General features: G+C 35.5%; 1 protein-coding gene across 1 annotated transcript in view; it reads right to left on the bottom strand.

Annotated features, from left to right (window-relative positions):
- The window catches only part of MMP16 (matrix metallopeptidase 16), a 264,340-nt gene that overhangs the window by 131,585 nt on the left and 108,884 nt on the right, over window positions 1-23,871 (bottom strand). Inside the window, exons 2-3 of the mRNA XM_069466260.1 lie at window positions 9,119-9,267; window positions 383-505 (exon numbers count right to left, since the gene is read on the bottom strand). Of these exons, the coding sequence (XP_069322361.1) occupies window positions 383-505; window positions 9,119-9,267 (272 nt within the window). The remainder of the gene's footprint in view (window positions 1-382; window positions 506-9,118; window positions 9,268-23,871) is intronic.

Here is a 23,871-nt window from a genome sequence, read left to right as displayed (position 1 = left end):
AATTAATAGATTCAGAGAACTTTTATTTAAATGGCAATTATTTATATACTGTATTCAATTATTTTTTAGATTTAGATTGTGAATATTTGTCAAAAAATGCAATGTGTTAGAACACTCATCTCAAAGCCCCTCACAATCCTGGCATTCATTCAAGAAGCTGGAAGACAGAGTTTACAAAGAGATCAAATGTTTCAAAAAATGTATACAAGGTAACCAATGGACAATTTATTCTCTTCTCAATTGTAATTTCTAATTTCGTATGTTAACATTACATCATTGCATGTGGTTAATGTGTAGTCAATGTGCAGAAGATACCAAAATTCAAAACGAATACTAGTGAAAAATGGGGGAAAAAGGGGAAACACCGCATTACTTTTTATACCTGTAAGTGATGTGTTTGTGCTGCCACTTCTGTCCTGTTAATGCATATCGCTTTCGACGAATATGAAATTTGGATCTGCCTCTTGTCTGGTCAGGTACACCACATCGAGGCTTCTTCATCCAGCTGCAAAATAGCAGTATATTTCAGTTATTTATCAACAACACGAATCATTAAATTCAAAAGGAAATCAATGAAGAGGTTAATCTGAGACAGTCATGACGAAAACAACAGACCATAAAGTGAAGGGAAAACTATCAATTTTCTTGAGATTTGAATCTAAGTAGATAGCATAGTTTTTTTCCTGAATGATCAAAAATCATTAGTTTACTAGTCAGATTCTTTAGATACTTTTCCTCTCTCTATTTCATTTTGAGCTAGCTGAAGACTGAGGTACTATAAGCTTATAACTAGAATCTACTTTTAACAAGGTATGTAACCTTGGGCTAGTCATTAATCCCTAGTGTCACTCATAAAATAAGACTAAGGTGCCTTCCACCCTAACATTCAACAATTATTTTAATCTACTACACGACTTTAAATTCAGGAATCAAGAAGGTATATCGCTGCTAAATTCCTTACGTATTTCTTGGGCTTTTGTCCACTTCACATAGTTATTTACTTGTATTCCAACTATTCATTCATTACTCATTTCTCCTGATATATTCACCTTACAATATTTCTGAGCTTTTACACCTTAAGAGATATTATAGAAAGTGTGAATAAAAAGATGAAGAAGGCAAGAGCTCCTTCCTCACTGAGCTTAGAGTACACAGGTAAGACATGTACGATAAAAAACTACAATATAAAGGGATAAGTACTCTCACATCTCCATCTACATATCCTGTCATAATCTCAGTTACATGTAATAAAAAGGAAATTATGATTTTCCTACCTCATACTTGCACCAATTCATCCAATGCCTTATTTCAGCTGAAAGCCTTAACACCTTCTAATGTCCACACTAGACATCCAGGCATCTTCCTCTACTGCTCTCTCTCATGTCCAATTAATCACGATGTAGTCTCTTCTGTCCCTAAAATGTCTCTTGTATGTCACTACTGCCTTCTTTTTCACTTTTAGTAATAAATCTTCCTAAAGAAAAGATGTGCTCTCCACATGCCTTCAGCATGAAACGCCTTTATAGAAGGAATCTGATTCAGGCCTACTTAATGAGGGTTTCCCCTGTTCCCTACTTCTCAGGTTTCTACAGAATGAAAGGTCTTCTTGCCCTTGTATGCAGGGACCTCTGTCTGAAATACCTTTTACTCCCTGTTCACCCTGAGAATCCCAGTCATTCTTCAATATTCAACCCACACAGGTAAAGTTTACCATCACAATGCAGCATGTGTAACGTGTATCCTGATTTGTATGTGTCTGTCTCTATCTTCCTCTGACCTGTGAGTCAGGGTGGTCAGAAAGCCCAGCATGAGGTCAGTGCCCAGTGGAGTCCCCAATAAGGAACATGAGGCAAATAAAGTAAGACTTTTTGCATAGACTGATCTCCCCCACTATCCTACATGCTTCTTGAGGACTTCATAACTCTTTCCAACTCTATGCCTTAAACAAATACTTATTACATGAACATTATGTGGACACTTTTATATAAAAAAAATCATGAAGTAGGTGATTTACATGTAAAAAATAAACATGACAGGCATAATCTACTATCAACTAACAGTTTAATGCAAACAACTCTTAATGAAGGTTGGTCAAGCTGAGAACACTTGATGCTAACTTCACCAATCTTTGTACACAAATATCCTGACAATATGAATTCTGACAATGTGAACAAAGGTTTAGTGTCGGCTCTGTAGTCCACAGAGATATTAATGGGTATTACTTCATCAAAATCTAAAATGCCAAAAATATGATGAAAGCGCATCATACCACTGAACATGACACATAGTATCTGAGCTAAATCAGTCTTCAGGTTTTTTATGTGACTCCAGATATTTAAAATATTATTTAATTTCATAAGCAGGCAGATCCTTTCTTACACAACTTTTACAGTTCTTAATGGATATAAAGAATAGTCAGTATTTAACAGGACACATCAATGCATTAAACATTGTCTAATATTAAATGTAAAATGGGTGTGTTAATGTTTTTATTCAGGTAGAGTCTGGAAGTTGGTTTCATTTCTAGTTGTTGTTAGACCAATATGAATTTATTATGCACTGAAATATTTGCATTCAAATATCAATTTGATAAATCACATATATACCTGTACACAAAAGAAGCAGGAATTAATATATACTATATATGTGTACATATGTGTATGCATATGTGTGAATGTATATGTGTGTGTATATAGACAGAGAGAGAAAAAGAGAGAGATTGCTTATGCATCTAGCAACCGGGAAAACTCTAGGTGCCACCTTTTTATTCATCTTTCAATAATTTATTATTTTCAGGCAGTGCTTTTTTGTAAAAGTATCATTGCCCAAACTACTTATTTTTGCAGTTGTCATACAATTGTGCTTTTTTTAATTTTTTTTTGGAGAGAAGGTCTTGCTCTGTCCCCCAAGCTAGAGTGCAGTGGTGTCATCATAGCTCACAGCAACCTCAAACTCCTGGGCTCAAGCAATCCTCCTGCCTCAGCCTCTTGAGTAGCTGGGACTACAGGCATGTACCACCAAGCCCGGCTAATTTTTCTATTTTTTGTAGAGACACGGTCTCACTCTTGATCAGGCTGGCCTCAAACTCCTGGCCTCAAGCAATCCTCAAGCCTCAGCCTCCAAGAGTGCTAGGATTACAGGCTAGTGCCTGGCCAAGTGTGCTTTTTCTTTACTGACTCATTTGCTAAGAATTTTTTAAAAATTTATTTCAAAATATTATGGGGTTACAAACATTTTTGGATCACTTGAATTTTATCTGGCAATCCAAAGCAAATAAAGACTTGGGGAAGGGGCACTACAGCATGGAGGGGTAAACTATGAGAAAGGCATATTGTAATTATTAAGGTGTAAATAATGGCATGGCCTCAATTTTCATAAATACAGTACTGACTTTCAATATCAATTCAATTTTCTGGAAACCAGAACATTTTTAAATTAATTGGGCAGATCTTTAATGTCCTCATTTACATTAACTCGACTTAAAAATTAAAAAATTATCTAAAATCAGTATTCTTGAGAGGAGTGTAAAAGTTGAGAGCAGGGACCTAGAGCCAGACAGATTTCCCACCCTGGCCACACTGACTCACTGGCCCTTTGACATTAGTCAGGCTATTGTTTCTTTTTATGCTTCAGTTTCCTCATCTGGACAATGATAATGTTACCTCTCTTATTGAGTTGTTGTGGGTATTGAATTGGTTAAATCATTTGAAACACTTAGAATAGTCTCTAACATAGTAACTGCTATTACTAACTTATAATTCTACTTATAATAATTGTTATTTTACCAATATCAGGAAGTAGTTGTACTAGTGGTAGTTGTAGTAGAAGCAGCAGCAGCAGTTGTGGCATACGAACATTGGTGTGTTTCAGCTAACTCTGACCTGTATGTTAACGTGCAGCCTTTTACGTTATTCAAAACAGGGATTTTCCCGGTACTTTGATAACAGAAATGCCAACAGCTATACTGTCCCCTGTTTGATGTAAATAAAATAACCAGGAGCTTCTAAACAAGTATGTAATATAGGTGTATGTGTGTATGTATATGCATCTATATACTATATATGAAACAGTGCTAGCTTCACTAAAATATATTTTAAAAAATAAGTTGGTCATCCATGCTAAACACATAAGACAACCCACCGCACGACTCCAGAGGTGCCTGTAAGTTGTAGTCTATGTCCCTGGTGCTGCTGTAGTGGTGCTGCAGGAAGGCAGCGCTTCTGTGGAATACGATGCGAATGCCACTCCTTGTGCTTGGAGTTGTATCACACAGTGGCTCTGTATACATGCACCTACCTTTACCAAAAATGACACGCAAAAATACATGTTGTGCCTTATCAATTAGAACTTGATAATATAATTCAGTACAATATGTTAAACAGGTTTCCTTCCTCCAGACTTTTTGAAGTTTTAATTAAAAGTAATATTTACTATTTATAGTAGTCCCCAAGAGATCCTTCTAGAAATTCTTAAATATGCTTATTTTCATTACCTTAAAAATTCTTAAGTTTTGTTTACCTTCAAAGGGTCAAGGTAGTGGTCATGAGAGGATATTTAAAAGTACATTAACTTAGAGGGTTCAAAATGCTGATGCCTAACAGCTTACTCTGGTCCAGAGTCTCTTTTTTCTATGAACTCATGAGCTGGCTGCATAGACACACACGGTATTTACAAGGCTGAAATTACAAAGTTAAAGTACTAAAACACTTGAGCACAGAAAAGAAATATATTAAGTTACCACGATCTTCAATGTGAACAGAAGTTCGGTTAGTGTCAGCTCTAATTCTTTCACCTTTTACCTTTCAGAAGGGGAATCTAGGGCCCTGCTCACTGGCTATCAACCAACCCTCTGTTGCTGCCAAAATGAGGACTGACCCATCCTATGATGTGACAGTCTTTGAGTGCCAGGGGTATATTTAGAAATAAAAATAGCTTTAATTACTGAAAAATACATCTTTTATAACCAAATTGAAAAAGAAGAGAGAGAAAATTAACTTGATAATTTAGATAAAATAATAAAACTAATGAAACATACTGATAATTAAGCCAAAAATTTTGGGGTTCTTGATAAATCTAAATGAATATTTCAATTATCAAATTAAGAGTTCAAATAACAGTATAATTTTCTAATAATTCTTTGCCAAAAAGCTACTTATTCAGCCTGATATTAATTTTAATTAAGTTAAATTTATGGGTATGGTTTGAATAAATTAAGTGAAATTACTCAGATAATCTAATATATTAAATTGTACATATATAAAAATATATATTAAATTTTATATGAGAGAGATATCAAAAAGATTTGCCTTGGCCGGGCGCGGTGGCTCACGCCTATAATCCTAGCACTTTGGGAGGCCGAGGCGGGTGGATCGCTCAAGGTCAGGAGTTCGAGACCAGCCTGAGCAAGAGCGAGACCTCGTCTCTACTAAAAATAGAAAGAAATTATATGGACAGCTAAAAATCTATATAGAAAAATTAGCCGGGCATAGTGGCGCATGCCTGTAGTCCCAGCTACTGGGGAGGCTGAGGCAGTAGGATCGCTTAAGCCGAGGAGTCTGAGGTTGCTGTGAGCTAGGCTGACGCCACAGCACTCACTCTAGCCTGAGCAACAAAGTGAGACTCTGTCTCAAAAAAAAAAAAAAAAAAAAAAAAAGATTTGCCACTTTAAGAAATATTTCATCAAGCATGCTTCAGTGCATACCACTGTGTACATATCAAGATAATATTAAAAATTACTATTAATAGTATAAAACATATCAGACTAATTTTTTAATTACCTTGTTATTTTTTTCTCTTTTTGCTAAATATATACTTTTTATGTATAATATAGATTATTCCATTCATTAAGGAACTTAAGTGAGTTTGCTTACAAATATTAGCTAACCAATCCATAATTTAAATGAACCACTACAACATAAGATAATGAACTCATTTTGTGGGAGTAAATAAGTATTTATTATTATCTCTCTACCACCATTGCTAATTAATATAAAAGCAATATAATATACCATTTAAGGTAATAAATACCTTAATTTGTTGCTTGAAAATGGTTAATTTCTTCAACATAATATAGGGATTACCACAATTGTCATCATTACTTTTAATGATCCAAGAATTATTGATTGAATAGACCATGTCTGTCTGCCAAAGGAGGATATAATTATTTAATTTAAAATCAACTGATCTTGAAAAGAGGCTAAAATTAGATAAGAGTTTATAGCATCGGAAAATGGATAAAACATTATGTTAATACTGAGGAATAATTTGGGTCTATAACTGTAGTCCATATTTTATGTAATAAGGCTAAGACAAAAATTCATACCTTATAATTTGAGAATGTAAAATAATAGAGTGGGATTTCGGCATGGATTGTTACCACATATTCATTTGAGATTACAAAAGCACTGATGATTGCTTTAATAGCATGATTATGGGGATTATCATTCCGAAAATAGTACACTATTTGAGCTGCATACCCTGAGCAACAGCATCTCAAGAGTAGAGACACATCAGTGAAAAACTAGGAATGAAGCAAATGAAGCCACAGGGTTTCTAGTTCCAGTGACAAGAGAGTGAAGTCTCCAGGCAGACATAGGGACCAAAGGCGGCAGGGCAGGCCAGGAAGGGGAGATGAGAAGGGTTTAACAAGGCTTTAGTAGTTTCACCTAGAAATAACCACCAGGTATGACACTCTTTAAAGGGAAAGATGCATTACCATTTCCTAAAAAATAATAATAATAATAAAAATTGAATTAGAAAAAAGGTTTGTTTAAGGAAAAACAAACAAACAAACACCACCAAAACCAAAATCAACAACCAACCAACCAAAAAAACAAGCCAAAAAAAACCCAAAACAAAACAAAACAAAAAACCCTTTGGTTTTAAATTAGGGGCTGCCTATATATGTAGTTGATCTTTTGTCTATAATGCTCCATCACAGAAATGCTACTTTAACTTCTACCCACTGACACCATCATTTCTCCTGGTCTGGAGTCTGTGCCCAAAAAAGATTCATGTCCTTCTCTACACCTCCATATTTCTTACAACCTCCTGCCAGAGAACAATGAACTGTTCAGACCCCTTTCCACACGAAGGGCCTGTACACTTTCCTCTCCATTATCTCCTGACAAAGAGCTTTTCCCAGCTGTTTTAGGAAATCAAATGTCTCCATCCTGAGTCCTTCCAATGACCAATGGGAACTTTCAAAACTGGTGGAAATGCAGATGCCACCTTTTCTAGGACTCTACTTTCTTAATTTTAATATTTGGTAATAAGTATTAAATACTTCCTTATTATGCTGGCTCTAGTCAAGTTGGACATTCAAGCAATTTAACGTAATTTGTTTCCCAAGTACTAAATTTATTTGAAGTTTTAAGAACTGCATCACATTTTCCAAGAAAATGAATCAGAAGCTAAAAGTTCTCCAGTAAGGAGTAAGAAAGCCACAAAGCACTTTGTTAAATACTGGGATGAAGAGTACAATTTAAATGGAATGCTGTACTCAACAAACACAGGATTTGCTGGAGGTTTTTGCTTATTAACTTAAAATCATATTTACTTAGGACAAGGGGCATATTATGACTTGAAATATTGATATTATATTATTAAGAGAAAATGGTAACAGAGAGCAACAGGTCCAAAATATCAAAATTTGACTCCCAATATTGACAACAACTTTCTAATTGTGGCAGAATGTGTTTTATTTATTCTTGAATCTGTTTTCCAAGATGTAGATCAAAGTTTATATTTATGTATCTCTTAAAAGTGCTTGGGGAGGTAATATATCTTTTTTTTCAAACTACTTTAAAATTTAATCTGAAAGCCTTTATTACATGCTTTCCTGACTTGATTAAATAGAAGTACTATGACTAACACCACACTGTGACCATTAAAAGCAAAATATATTTTCTAAATTGTATATTAAATTAGTTTGATATGTCAGAATGTAAGTGTCTGAGTCCAGATACTTTAGGTCTTTAAGGCTTCAAAAGGAAAATAAACAGGTTGTTTCTCAAGGTACACATCAGGGAAAGTTGTCCCGGCTAAACGTCAAAAGACCTGGGTTCTGCAACTATCATGGACTTCACTTAGTTTTTGGCATTCAGTTCTTTTATTTAAGAAAGTGGCGGAAAAAAACATATCCCTGTCTTCCCTATTGTGGAGGGTTGATATATGATGATCAAGCTTATAACGGAAACAGATTCACTTTGTGAATATCAAGGACTCTAAAAACACAAATGATTTTTCCCTCCACTGAAAGAATTAATCATTTCCTCCTTTGCTGTCCAAGAACAGTAATGCTGTTTCATATTACAATGAAACTTACTGGTGCCTGCGGTAAAATAATTTGTGACTATGTCTAGCTAGGCAGATAACAAAGTCCCTTCGAGGAAGAGATTATATCTTCTGAATCTGTTCCTGTCTCTTTCACAGATAAAGTGCTCAGTAAAGAGTTACTGGTTGAGTAAATAAGTGAACAAATGATTAATAAACCAATCAATTAAAAACAAATATTAAAGAGTAAGAACAAGCCCTTCATTAATAAGAAGTTTAAAGTAGAGACTTTCCAGTGAAAACCTTTTTTGATTTCACTCATTTAGAGAATCGTTACTAGTGAGAAGTTAGCAAATTGTTAACAACAGGTCTCTGACACCACCCCTCTCACCCAAAACAAGCGCCTGAATTTGTGTTGTTCCCCAATTTACATGATGTAAATGTTTCCATTATCACCAATTTCAAGCTCCTACTGCACTATCCATTAACAGAGATTTGGGAAGAGGTGTGCACAATGTACTGTCACCAGCCACACAAACTAGCTCTATCACTTATTGCCACTTTTTTTGTAGTGGCTTCAACTGTACACTTACTTTGACTCTCATTCATATTTTCTTTCCTATTTTGAAAGTACGTTGCGAAAGTCAGGTGAGTAAACTTGACTTTGAGGCCTTAAATAGTTTATGACATTTCAGAGAAGTAGAATTAAATCAGGCTAACTCCAAACAAAAGTTCATGAGACAAATCACTCCATTTGTGGTTGGTGAAGTTCACATACAGTTTATCAGACTACTTAGTTTGGCTGAAGGGCCAAAAGGAAAGGAGTACGGGTGCCATTACTTACTCAATTGTGTTTCTGTCCACTTTGCCTGTCATGTTAATGCCGTAGAACTGCTGCATGGCAGCTAGGGCGGACTGCATGGTCTCTGCAGAGCGCAGCACCGACATTCTGGGGTCAGTGGGTGGAAGGTAGCCGTACTTTTGTAACCAAACCTGCAATCACAAGTAAAGTTCCTTTTAGGTCAACTCTACAATGTAATAATACTTTCTGGCAATTAATTTATGTCTATAATAAATTTTTATTTCCGCTACAAGGGCACACATTATTCAACTGTTTGATCTTTTTGTAACATATATTATGTAGCTTAGGTTATTTTAATATAACTTCCATGGTTGTCATGGATTTTTCTAACATATCTACAAATGCTAATTGAAAAAAGAGATTAGTCATTTGTTACAAGATCATAGTGTATAACATACTGCAGTAAATACTGGATAAAAGCACAAATAAGTTTGTCCCTGCCCTCCAGAACCTCAGCTTCCTAAAAGGAAGGATACACTTTTCAACAATATGACTCCATTGAGACATCTGTGCTGGAACGGACAGCTAATGTGCGTATGCCACATCTAAAAAGCCATTTTTCTGAAATTAACCAGTGACTGCAGCTGTGACAAGTAGCATCTTTCTGTCATGATATTTTGGGGATAAATTCCATGCAACCAGTCTATCCAATTGTATAATAGCTAGTTATCTCCAAGGGTTGGTGACTTTTTCATGTAAGGAGTATTCTTCCTTCATTTATTCAAGGTGATTCACTTTAATCCATATCAGATACGTAACCAAACTTTTCACATACAGCGAAATACAACTATCTTATTAAGTAGGTTCAGCCCTCTCTTTAAGGGTCTCACAAATTTTATCCCCTTTTCCCTGGTAAGGAAGGCTCTGGAAGGACAGTGAGAGACAGAAGTCAGAGTTGCACTTTTATTGTAATCATGATTGGAGCAACAATTCAGAGTCACTTAAGGTTGGATTATAAAAAGAATATAAAACTAAGGGCATTCTGAAAAAAAAAAATCTCCACCAGGGAGCAGATGCTTTCTAGTTTTACAACTCTGTGCATTCATTGTAACTGCACAATCATATATGTTCAGCCCACACTAGTCCTGATGTCTTTTACCTCAATATTCCCTAGGGCTCTAAGATTTCTTGAAGTGCAGTGAACTACCCGTCACATTGATAAGGGCCATGTAATTCTGCCCCAGCATAGAATAGAAGCTGTGCTATTTAGTGGAAGGTATTTACCAGTGTGTGCTTCCTTTTCTACCTGGGTCTCTTCATCACATAACTGATGATCCCATGAAATTGCAATTTTTCCCTAATAACTGACATTCTTCCTTTATGAACTGAAAACTACAACAGAGGAGAGTTATTTTCCTAGGGAAAATAATCAGCAAATATAGAAGTTAAATCTCACCCAAAACAAATCAATATTAAATATATCAAATTCTTAAAATGTGAAACACAAAGTGTTATTTTGTCCTGGTATTTCCAAAAATTGACCCCCCTCAAAGCATAATACTATAAGCACAACCCCTTGAAAATAAAATACAACATTACTCTAAAACTGTTTAAGAGATGAGCAATGCATCACTGTCAGGAAGGTTTATTGGTGAAACTCAATCTAGTAAACTCATCTGCCATATAGCAAAAGCATGCCAAGACTCTCTTCTCATCTAATCTGTAATGAATAGGCTGCCAGAGAAAACACATATATTCAGTTACCTAGTTAACAGTGGTACAGTCTGAAATAGAACCCACTTTTTTTCTGAATAAAAGAGGCAGGCAATCATATTACCTAATATGCAATTTAATACCTACTGTCATGCAATTTCTCAAAATTGGAACATTGTATCTTGATATTTAATAATATGTATGCAATGATATTCTTAAACTCTATACTTTTACCATAACAGTTTGTTTGCAGTTATTTCTTACTTTGTAGAGAGCTGACTTGTTGCTAGGTTACTCATGGGTGCTAAGCTACCAGCGATTACGTTTATGAGGGCAGCACAGAGAAAGCCATCAATAACAAGCACTATGATTTCTATACAAATAGAGCTATAAAAATATGTAAATGTTAAGTGGATAATGAAAAAATAGTATGTTCTAGAAAATATATATTTGATTTATGTCTTAGCCTTTCAAACAATGATTTTGAATGATATAAAAAGTAAATTGTGGTTTTTCTTCAAGTTTTCTTTGCATTATGTTGTTTATCATGAAAATCTGTTTTTTTTTTTTTAACTGAGAAGTGGGTAATTCTTTTTAATAGTAAAATATTAGGAAAGCTAAGATATCTATTAAAACAATTTTATGGTTGAAGTTTGTTTCCTGGATGACAAATAGTGGCATTAGTATGTCAGCCAGGGAACAAACTTTTCTACTAAATTCCAAACTTAATATTCTATTTGATAAAAAATTATGTCTACAAAGTAATATTTGAAAGTATACCTTATCCTTTAATCCTAATATTATACTATCCAAGGTTAATGATTTGGTATATGATCTTTGTATCTTTTTCATTGTTCATAAAAATACATTTTGAGATATATATGTGGGTGTGTGTATACACATATATGCATACATATCATAGAATATACCATAGAAATCCATCCTCATATGCTGTCATTTGAACTATATCCCTGCTTTCATCACTGATTTAAAATATTGCCTCCCTTGCATGACTGAAAATACTAAATTGTCTCTCAAGATTGGTCATGTCTTGCTATCTTTTCAATGTTCCCAAATGCACAGTAAGGATTCCTAAGAAATAATTTCCTCATGTGCATTTGGAGGAATGATATCTAATTTGCAGGGTCAATGTGAGGATTAATTAAGAATATATAAAGCCCCCAACATAATTATTGCTCAGTAACTCACAGTATTACTTTAATCTTACTCTGCTTTGAGTTCTTAAAATCATTCCTGCTCAACTGAAGATTTGTCCTTGGAATGGGGCAAGACTAAAAATATGGGTGAGGTTTACACAGTTGTAAGGAAAGACAAACAACACACCCTTGGATATCTCCCAAATCCCAATACAAACAAGAAAAGTGTGATGAATTTAGCAAATTGATTTTTGTTTTGTTTTATTGTGCTGACTGGACTGATAAGTGCATATGAGAGCACTGAAAAAAAAAATCAAGAACAAACAAGTCTCTTCAAGGCAAAACTTGACTCCTTTTACTATTTGGGACTTGCCTCATCTCATTATCCCAAAAACAACCAACCACAGAACCTGAAATGGAGCAATGAACTCTAACCTTGAATTACATTCCCTGTTACTAACTCCTGAAATAGAGCAACAAAATCTAACCTTGAATTACATTCCCTGTGTTACTAACTCATTCAAACATCTTGCTACCTTGTAGACAAAACCAATTTCCTGCACTCAGTGATCATTCAATTGGAGGAATAAGCAAAAGAGTGCTGTTCTCTGCAGAGCAAGAAGATATATCAAGCCATAAAAGGCAAACACTTAAATATTAAATGCTATGCCAATAGATATTGCCTCTACTATATTGTGGCATAAATAAGCAGATGCACAAAATTTCAGCAAAATCTATTAGAGAAAGAATCTGTTTGTCACTAATATTTCATATACCCATATTGTGAAAACCTACATTAAATGACTTAGCTATTCACCACATACATTAAGCAGTATCCTGAAAGATGGTTATACAAAAACTTGGAGGCAGTTCTCATGACTAATAGCAAATCTAAGCAGTAAATATTTAGAATACATATTCTTATTTATTCCTTTAGGCCAGTACTATAATCTAGAGAAATAAAACTTCCTCTAGTCTTAAAGCTAACAGTTTTATCAATGTCTTAATATAAAGTTAGATACTATTATTCATTTACTCAGGTAAATCACAAATGCAAGAACAATTTTAAAACTTCCCTACTGACAGGACATAACATATAGAGAAAAGATGTCTTCATTCAAATGACTCTTAATAATTGCAAGGTGCCCAGACATCCTTCTAAAAATAAATAAAGAAAGAAACTCAGAAAAGTAAGTGATTAAACTACTGAATGTATTAGGGCTGGAAGAGATATACTTTAGAAATTGTAGAAATGTTTGGAGGGGAAGATAAGAAAGGATGCAGTGGGAATTTTTATTTAACCTGAAAAATCACTTCACCAGTCCACAAGGCCTATTTGAAACTAAGCCAGTTATTTCAAGTTATTTCAAGTATAATTCATTTCCAGGTAACATATGGGATGGCAAATGTAAATTCATTGTAAGCAGTGATCATATGATCCACAGTGTAGTAGTCAGTGTGGAAAGAAAAGGGAGAAGATGATAAACATATTTTATAGCATTTATTTAGTAACAATCACTTCTATTTATATGATTATATAAATATTTTTATAATTTTGGGAAATGATTTTTAAAAATTATTGACTTTACATCAGATTTTAACAGACTAATACAATATTTAAATATATAATGATTAATATTAATATATATTCTGATATAATTAACTGACTTTCTCTGATGAAATACAACTGAAAGAATACGTTTTTAATAGGAAACTTTTAGCCCCACCACCAAATTTTGAGTTATAAAAAGTTAATTTCAATTTTCCAGTGTGAGACTTCTAAACACATTTGGTAAATTCTGTTATAAACTAAAATTAACAACTAAAAAGTGATTACTCCTCTATTTTGTGGTATCATCAGCAAAGTCAGCAAAAGCTGAAGGACATTTTTTCCTGAAATACCATCTATTCACTGGTTATAAAGAATGGCAGGATTTAGGGCCTATGTTGTCTAGTCTGAAAAGCAGCTATAAATATGAATTATAACTACCTATTAACCAAAAAATTAAACTAATGTTGGAGTAGTCATTCAGAATTGGTCAAATTGAAAATTCATAGGATAAGTTAACAAGGCAGAAATCAGCCTTTCTATTCGTTCAAAAATCTAAATGGGCTCTAAATCACTATCCCATGCCCACCATGAATCAGTGTATAAAACTGCACACAGGAAATTCAACTCATTTTGAATTTTACTGTCTATTAAGTGGCTTCTTAAAATGGAAATGCAACAATGGATGGACTAAAAGCTACTCCACTAAACATCTTATCAATCAAGAGGCTACTCTTGTTTGGACAAGGGAGACAGGAAAACAGCTCGGTTATTAGCAAAAGTTGTGAAATTGTGGTGACCATCGTGATCACATAATTCACCTTAACATGCAACTCTCTTATTTAAGATAGAAACTAAAACTTAGTGTGTACAGGCTGGAGAGAGTTTTTCCATTGTACATAAAAGAAAATTGCACTTTCTACTTCGCAGCTGTGGGAGCAAAACCCCTCAAACAGCAATGGCTGAACTTCAGTGTCAAAAAACAGCAGTGCTCTTACATGCTAGTCCGTCATGTGCTGGTCATTGTGCTGGGAAGTTACAAGGGATTATGATATACTGTCTCCTTCTCTATTTTTATTGGTTTTTCCTAGGTTTAGATTTTTAAAGATGGACATATAGGGTGCATGCATACACACATGCACACATAAAGAGTGACAAAACAAGGCCAAAAAAAAAATTAAAAAATAAAAACAACCAACAATATACAATAGCAGAGCATGTATATGATACCACAATCCACGTTTCTTTTCTTTCCTTTTTTTTTTTTATTTCATCTCATTATGGGGGTACAAAAGTTCAGGTTATATATATTGCCCATGCCCCCCATCCCGCCGAGTCTGAGCTTCAAGCGTGTCCATTCCCTAGACAGTGCACATCGCACTCATGTAGATATGCACCCATCCCCTCCCCCCATCCCATCCCCCCCAGTCAGAACTTCTAGGCAGACATAATTACCAACAAACTACTTATAATAATCATTGACATGATTCTATTTTATATTACAGTCGGCTCACAAATCCAAAACAGTAAAATCTCCCTCAAATCTATGTCTTTTTACACTAGCCAAGTGAAGAGAAATGCATCATAGGAATTTTCTAAAAGGCGTGTACTTGAGCCTGAGTCATGTGGATCATCAACTAAACTTGCTTTTATATTCTGGGAGTAGATTTAGTCTCAACAGCACCAAACACTCATGAAGAAATTAATCTCAACTAGGGCTTGCAAAGTGGGGGTGCAAAATGGCTCGGTGAGATGTAGGTACAAATATCACAACATTCTGTATAACGCACACATCCACACATGCATTCATAAACACAACTATAGATGAAACCTAAATAACAAGAAATAAATGTTGCTTTTATTTAATATACAGATTGACCGTGGTGTTCTCAGACCAGACTTCATACACTCATTTGTCACCTATGTTCAACCAGATGTCGTGAGGGAGGAGGCAGAACTCCACAGTGTGGAGAGGATGACATTGTCACCGTCAACAGTTTGATTTCAGTACATTACAAATTACAACATACAGCTGTTTTCTGTGACAGGTTAAATAGATTTATGGGGTATATCACCTTATAAAGTAGAAATTTTAAAATACTTTAACATATGATGGTGAGTGATCAAGAAAATATTTTGTGCCAGATAGATCTTTGCTGGTTAAATCACAGCAAGGTACTAAAAAGCTGTCAAACTTAAATAAGTTATATATTTTCTTTTACAAAAAGACAAAGTGCTGTCCCTTTCTGCGAAGGTAAGTAGCTATAAATAGTATGCTACTCAATAGCTATTTTAGGACATGAGAAATAATAAAAACTTTTAATCTGCCCTATCAAGATAAAAGTGATGATTTTTAGCAATGCAAGAGAAAGGAATGCTTTTGAAGGGAAAACATGACATATAGAGTATTTTAAAGATGGATGCTTGGAAATGTTTCTGACATGACATTATGCTCAAAAAGATACAAATTAATGACCTATTCAAACTCTCTCATAATTCCCTGCTTTAAAATTCTGGTAAGAGAATATTCCGTCTGCAAACTAACCTGCCAAAAAATAGTTTCAGTGGGTTCTAGGCCTATTTGTTAAAAATATGAAAATGCAACACCTTCTGATTAGTTTTTAGAAACAACTGGTAGATATCAGGGAAGGTGGTAATTTACCAAATTGGTAAACTACCAATTTAACACCAATTATTGGTGGTAAATTACCAATTTTACCAAAACTCTTTGCATAATTGATGGATAGGATTATATCAGTAAAATGAGAAACACGGTTTGTAACCAGCTAAAGTGCAGCTTTACTAGTATCTTTGTATGGTGTCTTTTTTGGCCATGGCTATTTTTAAGATAAAGATTAGAAATAAACTGATCTTGAAATTGCTGCATTTCAAGGTGTTAAATCAACATTTTAAAGAAGAATGAAGTATAGTCAGTCACAGAATTCTCAAAAAAATAATTATTTCTAATAAGAGCAAAACAATGTAAACATAATTCATTAGTAAAACATAAAAATCATTTTAAAATTTATATGATCTTTAGTTCATCTTAATATTTCTATTTTGAATATGTTTTATAATCTATATAATTTTAGTACATCAGTTCATGAATATAATTATAAATAAAAGACAAGATGGTACATGTTAAAAAATTGATTGATGAAGATGAACAATCAAAAGTGGAGATCATAGAGCTGATAGAAAGAAACTACTTTATTTCTAAAAATGAAGGTACTTCCTTAAATTTTCTCCCATGTGCCATACTTACTCTCCCCAGAAAATAAGACAGTTTATCAATAACTATATATTAGATTCTGTCCTATGTGACAATTCCCACACTTTTCATTTTTTATCATGCACTACCGAAGCTACCCACGTCCTGCAGAAAGAATTTCCTAGAATGTCTTCCAAGCCATTTATGATTTTGCCTCAAATTATCCCCTTGTGACTTTCCTCCTTAGAAACTATTCTTTGGCCACACTGAATTTCGAGTGCCACCCCAACAGGTCTTGATAAGAAGAGCAACTGCTACAATGTCTTTACTGCCACTGGGTACCAGGAATTATCTTTAATCTTTATAATAAATCTTCACATTAAGCACTGTAATCTCTGTAACCCCAGAAAGATTAAGTAACTTGCCCAAGGACACATCAATTGTAAGAGAGAGGAGGAATCAGTATTCAAATAGAGATCGGACTGACACCCATGCTTGGTTCTGTCTGTGATTCTAGACTGCCTCTTAGAAAGGAGACCCAGCTGCCTGTCCCTATGCTGGGAAATCCTAGGAGACCCTAAGAACATTTGAAAATGAGAAGACAGACCATCTGAAAACATACCTACAATAACCGAGAGTATTCAGTTTTTATCAAACACCCCATTTTTACATCATGAAAAGGGCACCAAACTGTGGCTGCATATGTTCTGGGTGTAACACTAACTCCCACTTCCAAGGGCTTCTCTAATTGCCAGTGCAGTTTTCAGCCTTGCACAATCCAATTTTCCCAGTCTAATTAATATTCATTATTCTATGCAAGAATATTTCACTTTTGTCCATTTCAATTTTGCAGTGTAAAAAACCACGAAAACCTTCTTTGCTAGAGACATCGTTTCTTCTGACTTTATTAATTCTTTCACAGCACTTTCTCACTGTAGCCTTGATGCTGCCAGTCAATTGTATCTACACTTTCTTTGGTTATCTTTTCTAAAATTAATCCCTGAAATGCCATCTATGCACCAGTGACACACCGATTTAACTCTAACTCTGACCTCACCCAAATGTCCAGACTCTGACATCACACTGCTGTTTAAACAAAAAATACAGGAGTCATCCTTAATTTCTCCTTTTTCCTCATCATGCATAGCCAATCCATCATCATGTCGGAGCTGCAATTTTATCTTGAATGGAAACTCTTATTTCTGCTGCCACCCCTCTTCCAGGGAACAATCAATTCCTACCAGAAACTAGAAGATTCTCCAGCTGGCCTCTGTGCTTTCATATTTCTACCACACTTTCTTTTTGCTCAACTGGTGTCAGCTATCATTTTTTTTTTAATTGTGGTAAAATATACATAACCTAAAGTTTATCATTTTAACAATATTTAAGTGTACTATTTGGCAGCATTAAGTACATTCACAGTGTTGTGCAAGCAGCACCACCATTCATCTGAAATTTGTCATCATCCCAAACTGAAATTCTCTACAGGAGATCCTTGAGTAACCTTGTTTCATTCAATGCCATTTCATTGTAACATTATGAGAAAAAATATCCATTCCCAGCCAGGGCCAGCATGTGGTTTGCACATTCTCCGCATGTCTGGGTTTTCTTCAGGTACTCTGGTTTCCACCCACATCCCCAAAGTTTGCACGTTAGGTGAACTGGCACGTCTACATTGTTCCAGTCTGAGTGAACGTGGGTGTGTGTGAGTGCACCCTGCAACAGAATGGAGTCCCGCCCAGGGTCGCTGTCTGCCTTGTGCCCTGAGCTGCCAGAACAGGCTCTGGCCACCTGCAACCCTGACCTGGAAGAAGCTGGGTAATTATCTCACTTGCTTTTATTAATTTTTCTTAAATGTATATAGCTCACATTTATTTCAATGTTTAATATTAGAAGTGTTTTAGTCCTTATGTGGAAGTCTGGTGATGTTTTCGTGACTAGAAATATGTTGTAGGAACTTAACTCTAAGTTTCTATCAATTAGCCTACGGTAAAATTGGTTTCATTATATTGTGGGGACTTACTGTACTCATTAAATAACAACTCCCCATTACCCCTTCTCCCAGCCTCTGGTAACTACAGCTGACCCTGAACAACGTGGGTTTGGGTTGCATGGGTCCACTTATACACAGATTATTTTCAATAAATATATTGGAAATATTTTTGGAGATTTGTGACAATTTGAAAAAACTAGCAGATAAGCTGCATAGCCTAGAAACATGGAAAAATTAAGAAAAAGTTACATATGTCATGAATGCATAAATATATATGTAGATACTAGCCTATTTTAGCATTGACTACCACAAAAAATACATGAATCTATTTTAAAAAGTTAAAATTTATCAAAACTTACAAACAAGCACAGACCGTACATAGCTCCATGGACAGTCAAGAAAATGTAAACAAAGTTGCCTCCAGGAAGACCCCAGTCCCTTTGATAACGACCCGGGTTTTCCCTACATTCCTGCCAGTCTTTCCCAAAGGAAACTCCTTCCAAATACTTACCTTTTCCCCTGGAGTTCTAGAAGTAAAATGGAATTCTGGTTCATACTGTGGTCCCCTGTAATCTCAGGTCTTTAATGTGACAGCTTTAAATTTAAAAGATTCCAGGTGGAAATATTTTTACCATGCTGGTAATAATTCTACAAAATACCTGAATTCTTAATGCTGTTATGTTTCAGTAGAAGTGGTGACTTTTTCTTTTCATGCCTTTAACCTGGTTTTATTCCTATAATACAGCCACCCAATTTTATGAGAGGGGGAATAATATGTGGTTTTTGTACAAACGTGTTTCTCGGTGTGTTGTTATTTTGAAAAAATGAGGGGAGGGAGTTTTGAGAGATTACAGGAAATGGATGAAGAAAGTCTGATCTCCCTCTTTTTCAGCGAATAAATGAAACACTATTTCTGGGAAAAAAACAAAGATGCAGTATTAAATCATACTGCATCAAATTAACTGTAGTATATACTGTACTAGTGTCATATTTAATAATTTTGAAGTCACCTCCTTTTGCTACTATGGTGAGCAAGTATTGCAAATATCTGCTTAAAATGCCACATGATACTAATCATCTCCATGTGAGCAGTTCGCCTCTTCAGTAAATTGCAGTAAAAAGTGATAGCTCATGGTTTCTCACATTATCTTTCATCATATTTAGTACAATACTGTAAACCTTGAAAAACACTATGGGACCCATACAAAGTGCCACTAGTGATGCTGGAAGTGCTCCCAAGAAGCAGAGAAAAGCTATGACATTACAAGAAAAAGATTTGCTTGACATGTACCGTAGATTGAGGTCCACAGATGTGGCTGCCTGCTATTTCAAGATAAATGAATCCAGCATAAGGACCATTGTAAAAAAGAAAAAAAAGAAAGAAAGAAAAAAGAAAAGAAAAGAAAAGGAAAGGAAATTCACGAAGCTACTGCTACAGCTATGCCAGCAGGTGCAAAAATATTGAACTTTTTGCAACATACTTTTTTTTCTCAAATTGAAAATGCAGCTTTTATGTGGGTGCAGGATTGCTATATGAAAGGCATACCTATAGACTCTAACGTGATTCAGGGAAAAGTAGTCATTATATGACAACTTAAAGCCCAAAGGAAGGTGAAGAATCTAAATCTCGAGAATGTAACGCCAGCAAGGGATGGTTTGATAATTTTAGAAAGTGATTTGGTTTAAGAAATATCAGGATTAATAGGAGAACCAGCTTCTGCTGACCAAGAGGCAGCAGACAAGTTCCCAGATGCAATTAAAATCACTGAAGAGGAAAGATATCTTCCTGAACAGGTTTTTAATGTAGGTGAGAGTGCCCTATTCTGGAAAAAAATGCCCCAAAGAAATTTATTAGTAAGAAAAAGAAGTGAGCTCCAGGATTTCAGACAGGAAGCGACAGGGCAATAGGCCAACTATACTGTTTTGTGCTAATAAAATTGGGTTTATTATCAGGACTTCTCTTATTTATAAAGGTTCTAACTCCAGACCCCTGAGGGGAACAGATAAACACCAGCCGCTAGTCTTTCCATTGTACAAGAAAAAGGCCTGGACAACAAGAACCCTTTTTCTGGATTGATCCCATTGATGCTTTGTCCCTGAAGTCAGGAAGTGCCTTGCCAGTAAGGGACTACCTTTTAATGTTCTTTTGATACTGAACAATGGCCCTGACCACCCAGAAGTCCACGAGTTCAACACCAAAGGTGTTGGAGTGGTCTACTTGGCCCCATACACAATGTCTCTAGTTCATTCTCCAAATTAGGGGGTCATAAGGACCTTCAAGGCTCATTACACATGGCACTCTATGGAAAGGATCATCAACACCATGGGAGAGAACATGAGAGAGAGAACACTGTGAAAATCTGGAAGGATTACACCTCGGAGATGCTGTCATCATTACAAAAAAAGCTGAGAAAGCCACCAAATCCTAAACAATAAATTCCTGCTGGAGAAAACTGTGTCCAGATGTTGTGCATGACTTCACAGGTTTTACAACAGAGCCAATCTGGGAAATCATGAAAGAGATTATGGCTATGGCAAAAAATATGATTCATATCGTATTTCAAGACATGAATGTTGGAGAAATTCAAGAGCTAATAGACACCACACCAGAGGAATTAGCAGATGACTTGATAGAGATGAGTGCTTCTGAATCAGTGCCAGAGGATGAAGAAGGTGTAGAAATAGCAGTGCCAGAAAACAAACTGACATTACACTCTGGCAGAAAGGTTGTGAGTACTCGAGACTGCTTTTGACTTCTTTTATACATGGACTCTTCCATGATACTAAAGCACTGAAACTAAAGCAAATGCTGGAAGGATTGGTACCACATAGAACATTTTTAGAGAAATTAAAAAGCAAAAAAAAATGAGACAGTATTTCTGTAAAATTATACCGAATATGCCTGTCTCTCCTGCCTCTCCTTCTGCCTCCTCCATGTTCTCTGCCTCTGCCGCCCCTGAGACAGCAAGACCAACCTGTCCTCTTCCTCCTCCTCTTCAGCCTATTCAATGTGAAGATAATGAGGATGAAGACCTTTCTGATGATCCACTTCCCTTAATAAATAAATACATTTTATCTTCCTTATGATTGTATTAATAACATTTTATTTTTCTTTAGCTTACTTTCTTATAAAAATACAGTATGTAATACATATACAAAATATATGTTAACAACTGTTTATGTTATCAGTCAGACTTTTGGTAAACAGTAGCTTATTAATAGTTAAGATTTTGGAGAATCAAGAGTCATACACGGATTTCCCACTGGACTCAGGATTGGCACCCCCAATGTCTGCATTATTCAGGGTCGACTGTACTAGTCTATTCTCTGTCTCTATGGATTTGACTACTCTAGGTACCGCACATAAGTGGAATCATATATTTGTCCTTTTGTGTCTGGCTTATTTCATTTAGGGTAATGTTTTTAAGGTTCTTCCACATGGCAGTGTGTGGCATGTAGCATTTTTAAGACTAAATAATATCCCATTGTATATCTATACTACATTTTGTTTCTTCACTGATCCACTAATGAATGTTATCAGCTAAATGTTTGTGTCCACCCAACATTCATATGTTGAAATCCTAACCCTCAATATGATAGAATTAGGAGTTGAGCCTTTGGGAGGTAATTAGGTCATGAGAGCGGAGCCCTCATGAATGGGATGCCTTTATAAAAGAGACTGCAGAGAGCTCTCAGCCCTCTTTCCAGCATGTGAGTATACTAGGAGAAGTCGGCAATCTGCAACCAGAAGAGTTCTCGCCTGAACCTCAACATGCTGTCACAATGACCTCAGACTTCCAGCTTCCAGAACTGTGGCAAATAAATTTCTGCTGTTTGTAAACCACCCAGTCTATGGCACATTTTTAGAGCTGCTCAAATTGACTAAGACAATGAACATTTCAGTTGTTTCCACCTTTTGGCTATTGTGAATAATGCTGCTATAAAAATGGGTGTACAAATAGCTTTTCTAGGCCCTGCTTTCAATTCTTTTGGGTATATATCTAGTAGTGGAATTGCTGGAACATATGGTAATTCTGTGTTTAATTTTTTGAGCGCCTGCCATACTGATTTTCCACAGAGGCTTCACCACTTTACATCCTGCCAGTAATGAACAAGGGGTCCGATTTTTCCACATCCTCTTCAATGCTTGTTTGTTTGTTTGTTTTTTCATTTGTGTTTGTTTTTTTAGTAATAGCTATCCTAGCGGGTATTATCTGAAGTGGTGAAGTGGTATGAGCTGTATTTTTAAAAATGTAGATCAGGCAATATCACTCATTTGATTATAACCCGTAAGCAGTTTCCTGGTGACTTAGTCTAAAATCTAAACTCCTTACTATGGCCTACATGTCCAGGCCCAGTCATTGTTAACTCTTCAACTTCTTTTCATAGTGTCCTCTCTTGATATTCCAAGTGCGTTATCTTTTTTTTGTTATTGTTCCTGAAACAAACTAAATCCTTTCCTGCCTCAGGGTATTGCATTTATTTTCCTGTGTGAAAAATACAAAAATACTTTTCCCTTCATCCTTTAAAATCCAGTTCAAATCAGACCTCTTCAAAGAGGGCTCCCCTAACTATACCTCACGACCACCACCCACACCATACAGCACCATGTCTATGTCCTGTGCTGCACTTATCACGCTCACTGCCTGGTTGCTTTGTTTATTTATGGATTCGTTCTTTATCTGTATATATTTTGTTCAGTGCTGTAGTCCCAACACCCAGAACAGCTCCTGGCACATTTTTTTGAGCTTGAGTAATAGAACTGTGAGGACTAGCTAAGTGGGGAATCCATGTATTAATGCCCAAGTGAGACCACAATCAACCATACAAATGATATTTTCCTGTTTTCTGCCCACTGTATTCACTACTCAATTATTTCCCACCCCCACAGCCCATATATACACACTGGGCCCCAAATGAGGAATCAAGGTGAATAACAAATATCCGTTTATCACATACATAGTAAAGGTTAGTAACTTCCCAGGCAGCTCTGGAATAGCTCTAGGAAATATGGAGCAAGTTAAAATATGAGATGATAATTTAGACCACTATTGGAAGGGCACTTAGCGGTTTTTATCTTTGTCTTTCCAGATTCTACCTTCCATGCCTACACCCAGAGATAAAAATCAATGTAGAATTGTTTTACTACTTGAAAATTGCTTTCAATGTAAA

The sequence above is a fragment of the Eulemur rufifrons genome, chromosome 3 (assembly GCF_041146395.1).
Source record: "Eulemur rufifrons isolate Redbay chromosome 3, OSU_ERuf_1, whole genome shotgun sequence".
NCBI lineage: Eukaryota > Metazoa > Chordata > Mammalia > Primates > Lemuridae > Eulemur > Eulemur rufifrons.
This window is presented reverse-complemented; position numbering and strand designations above follow the sequence as displayed.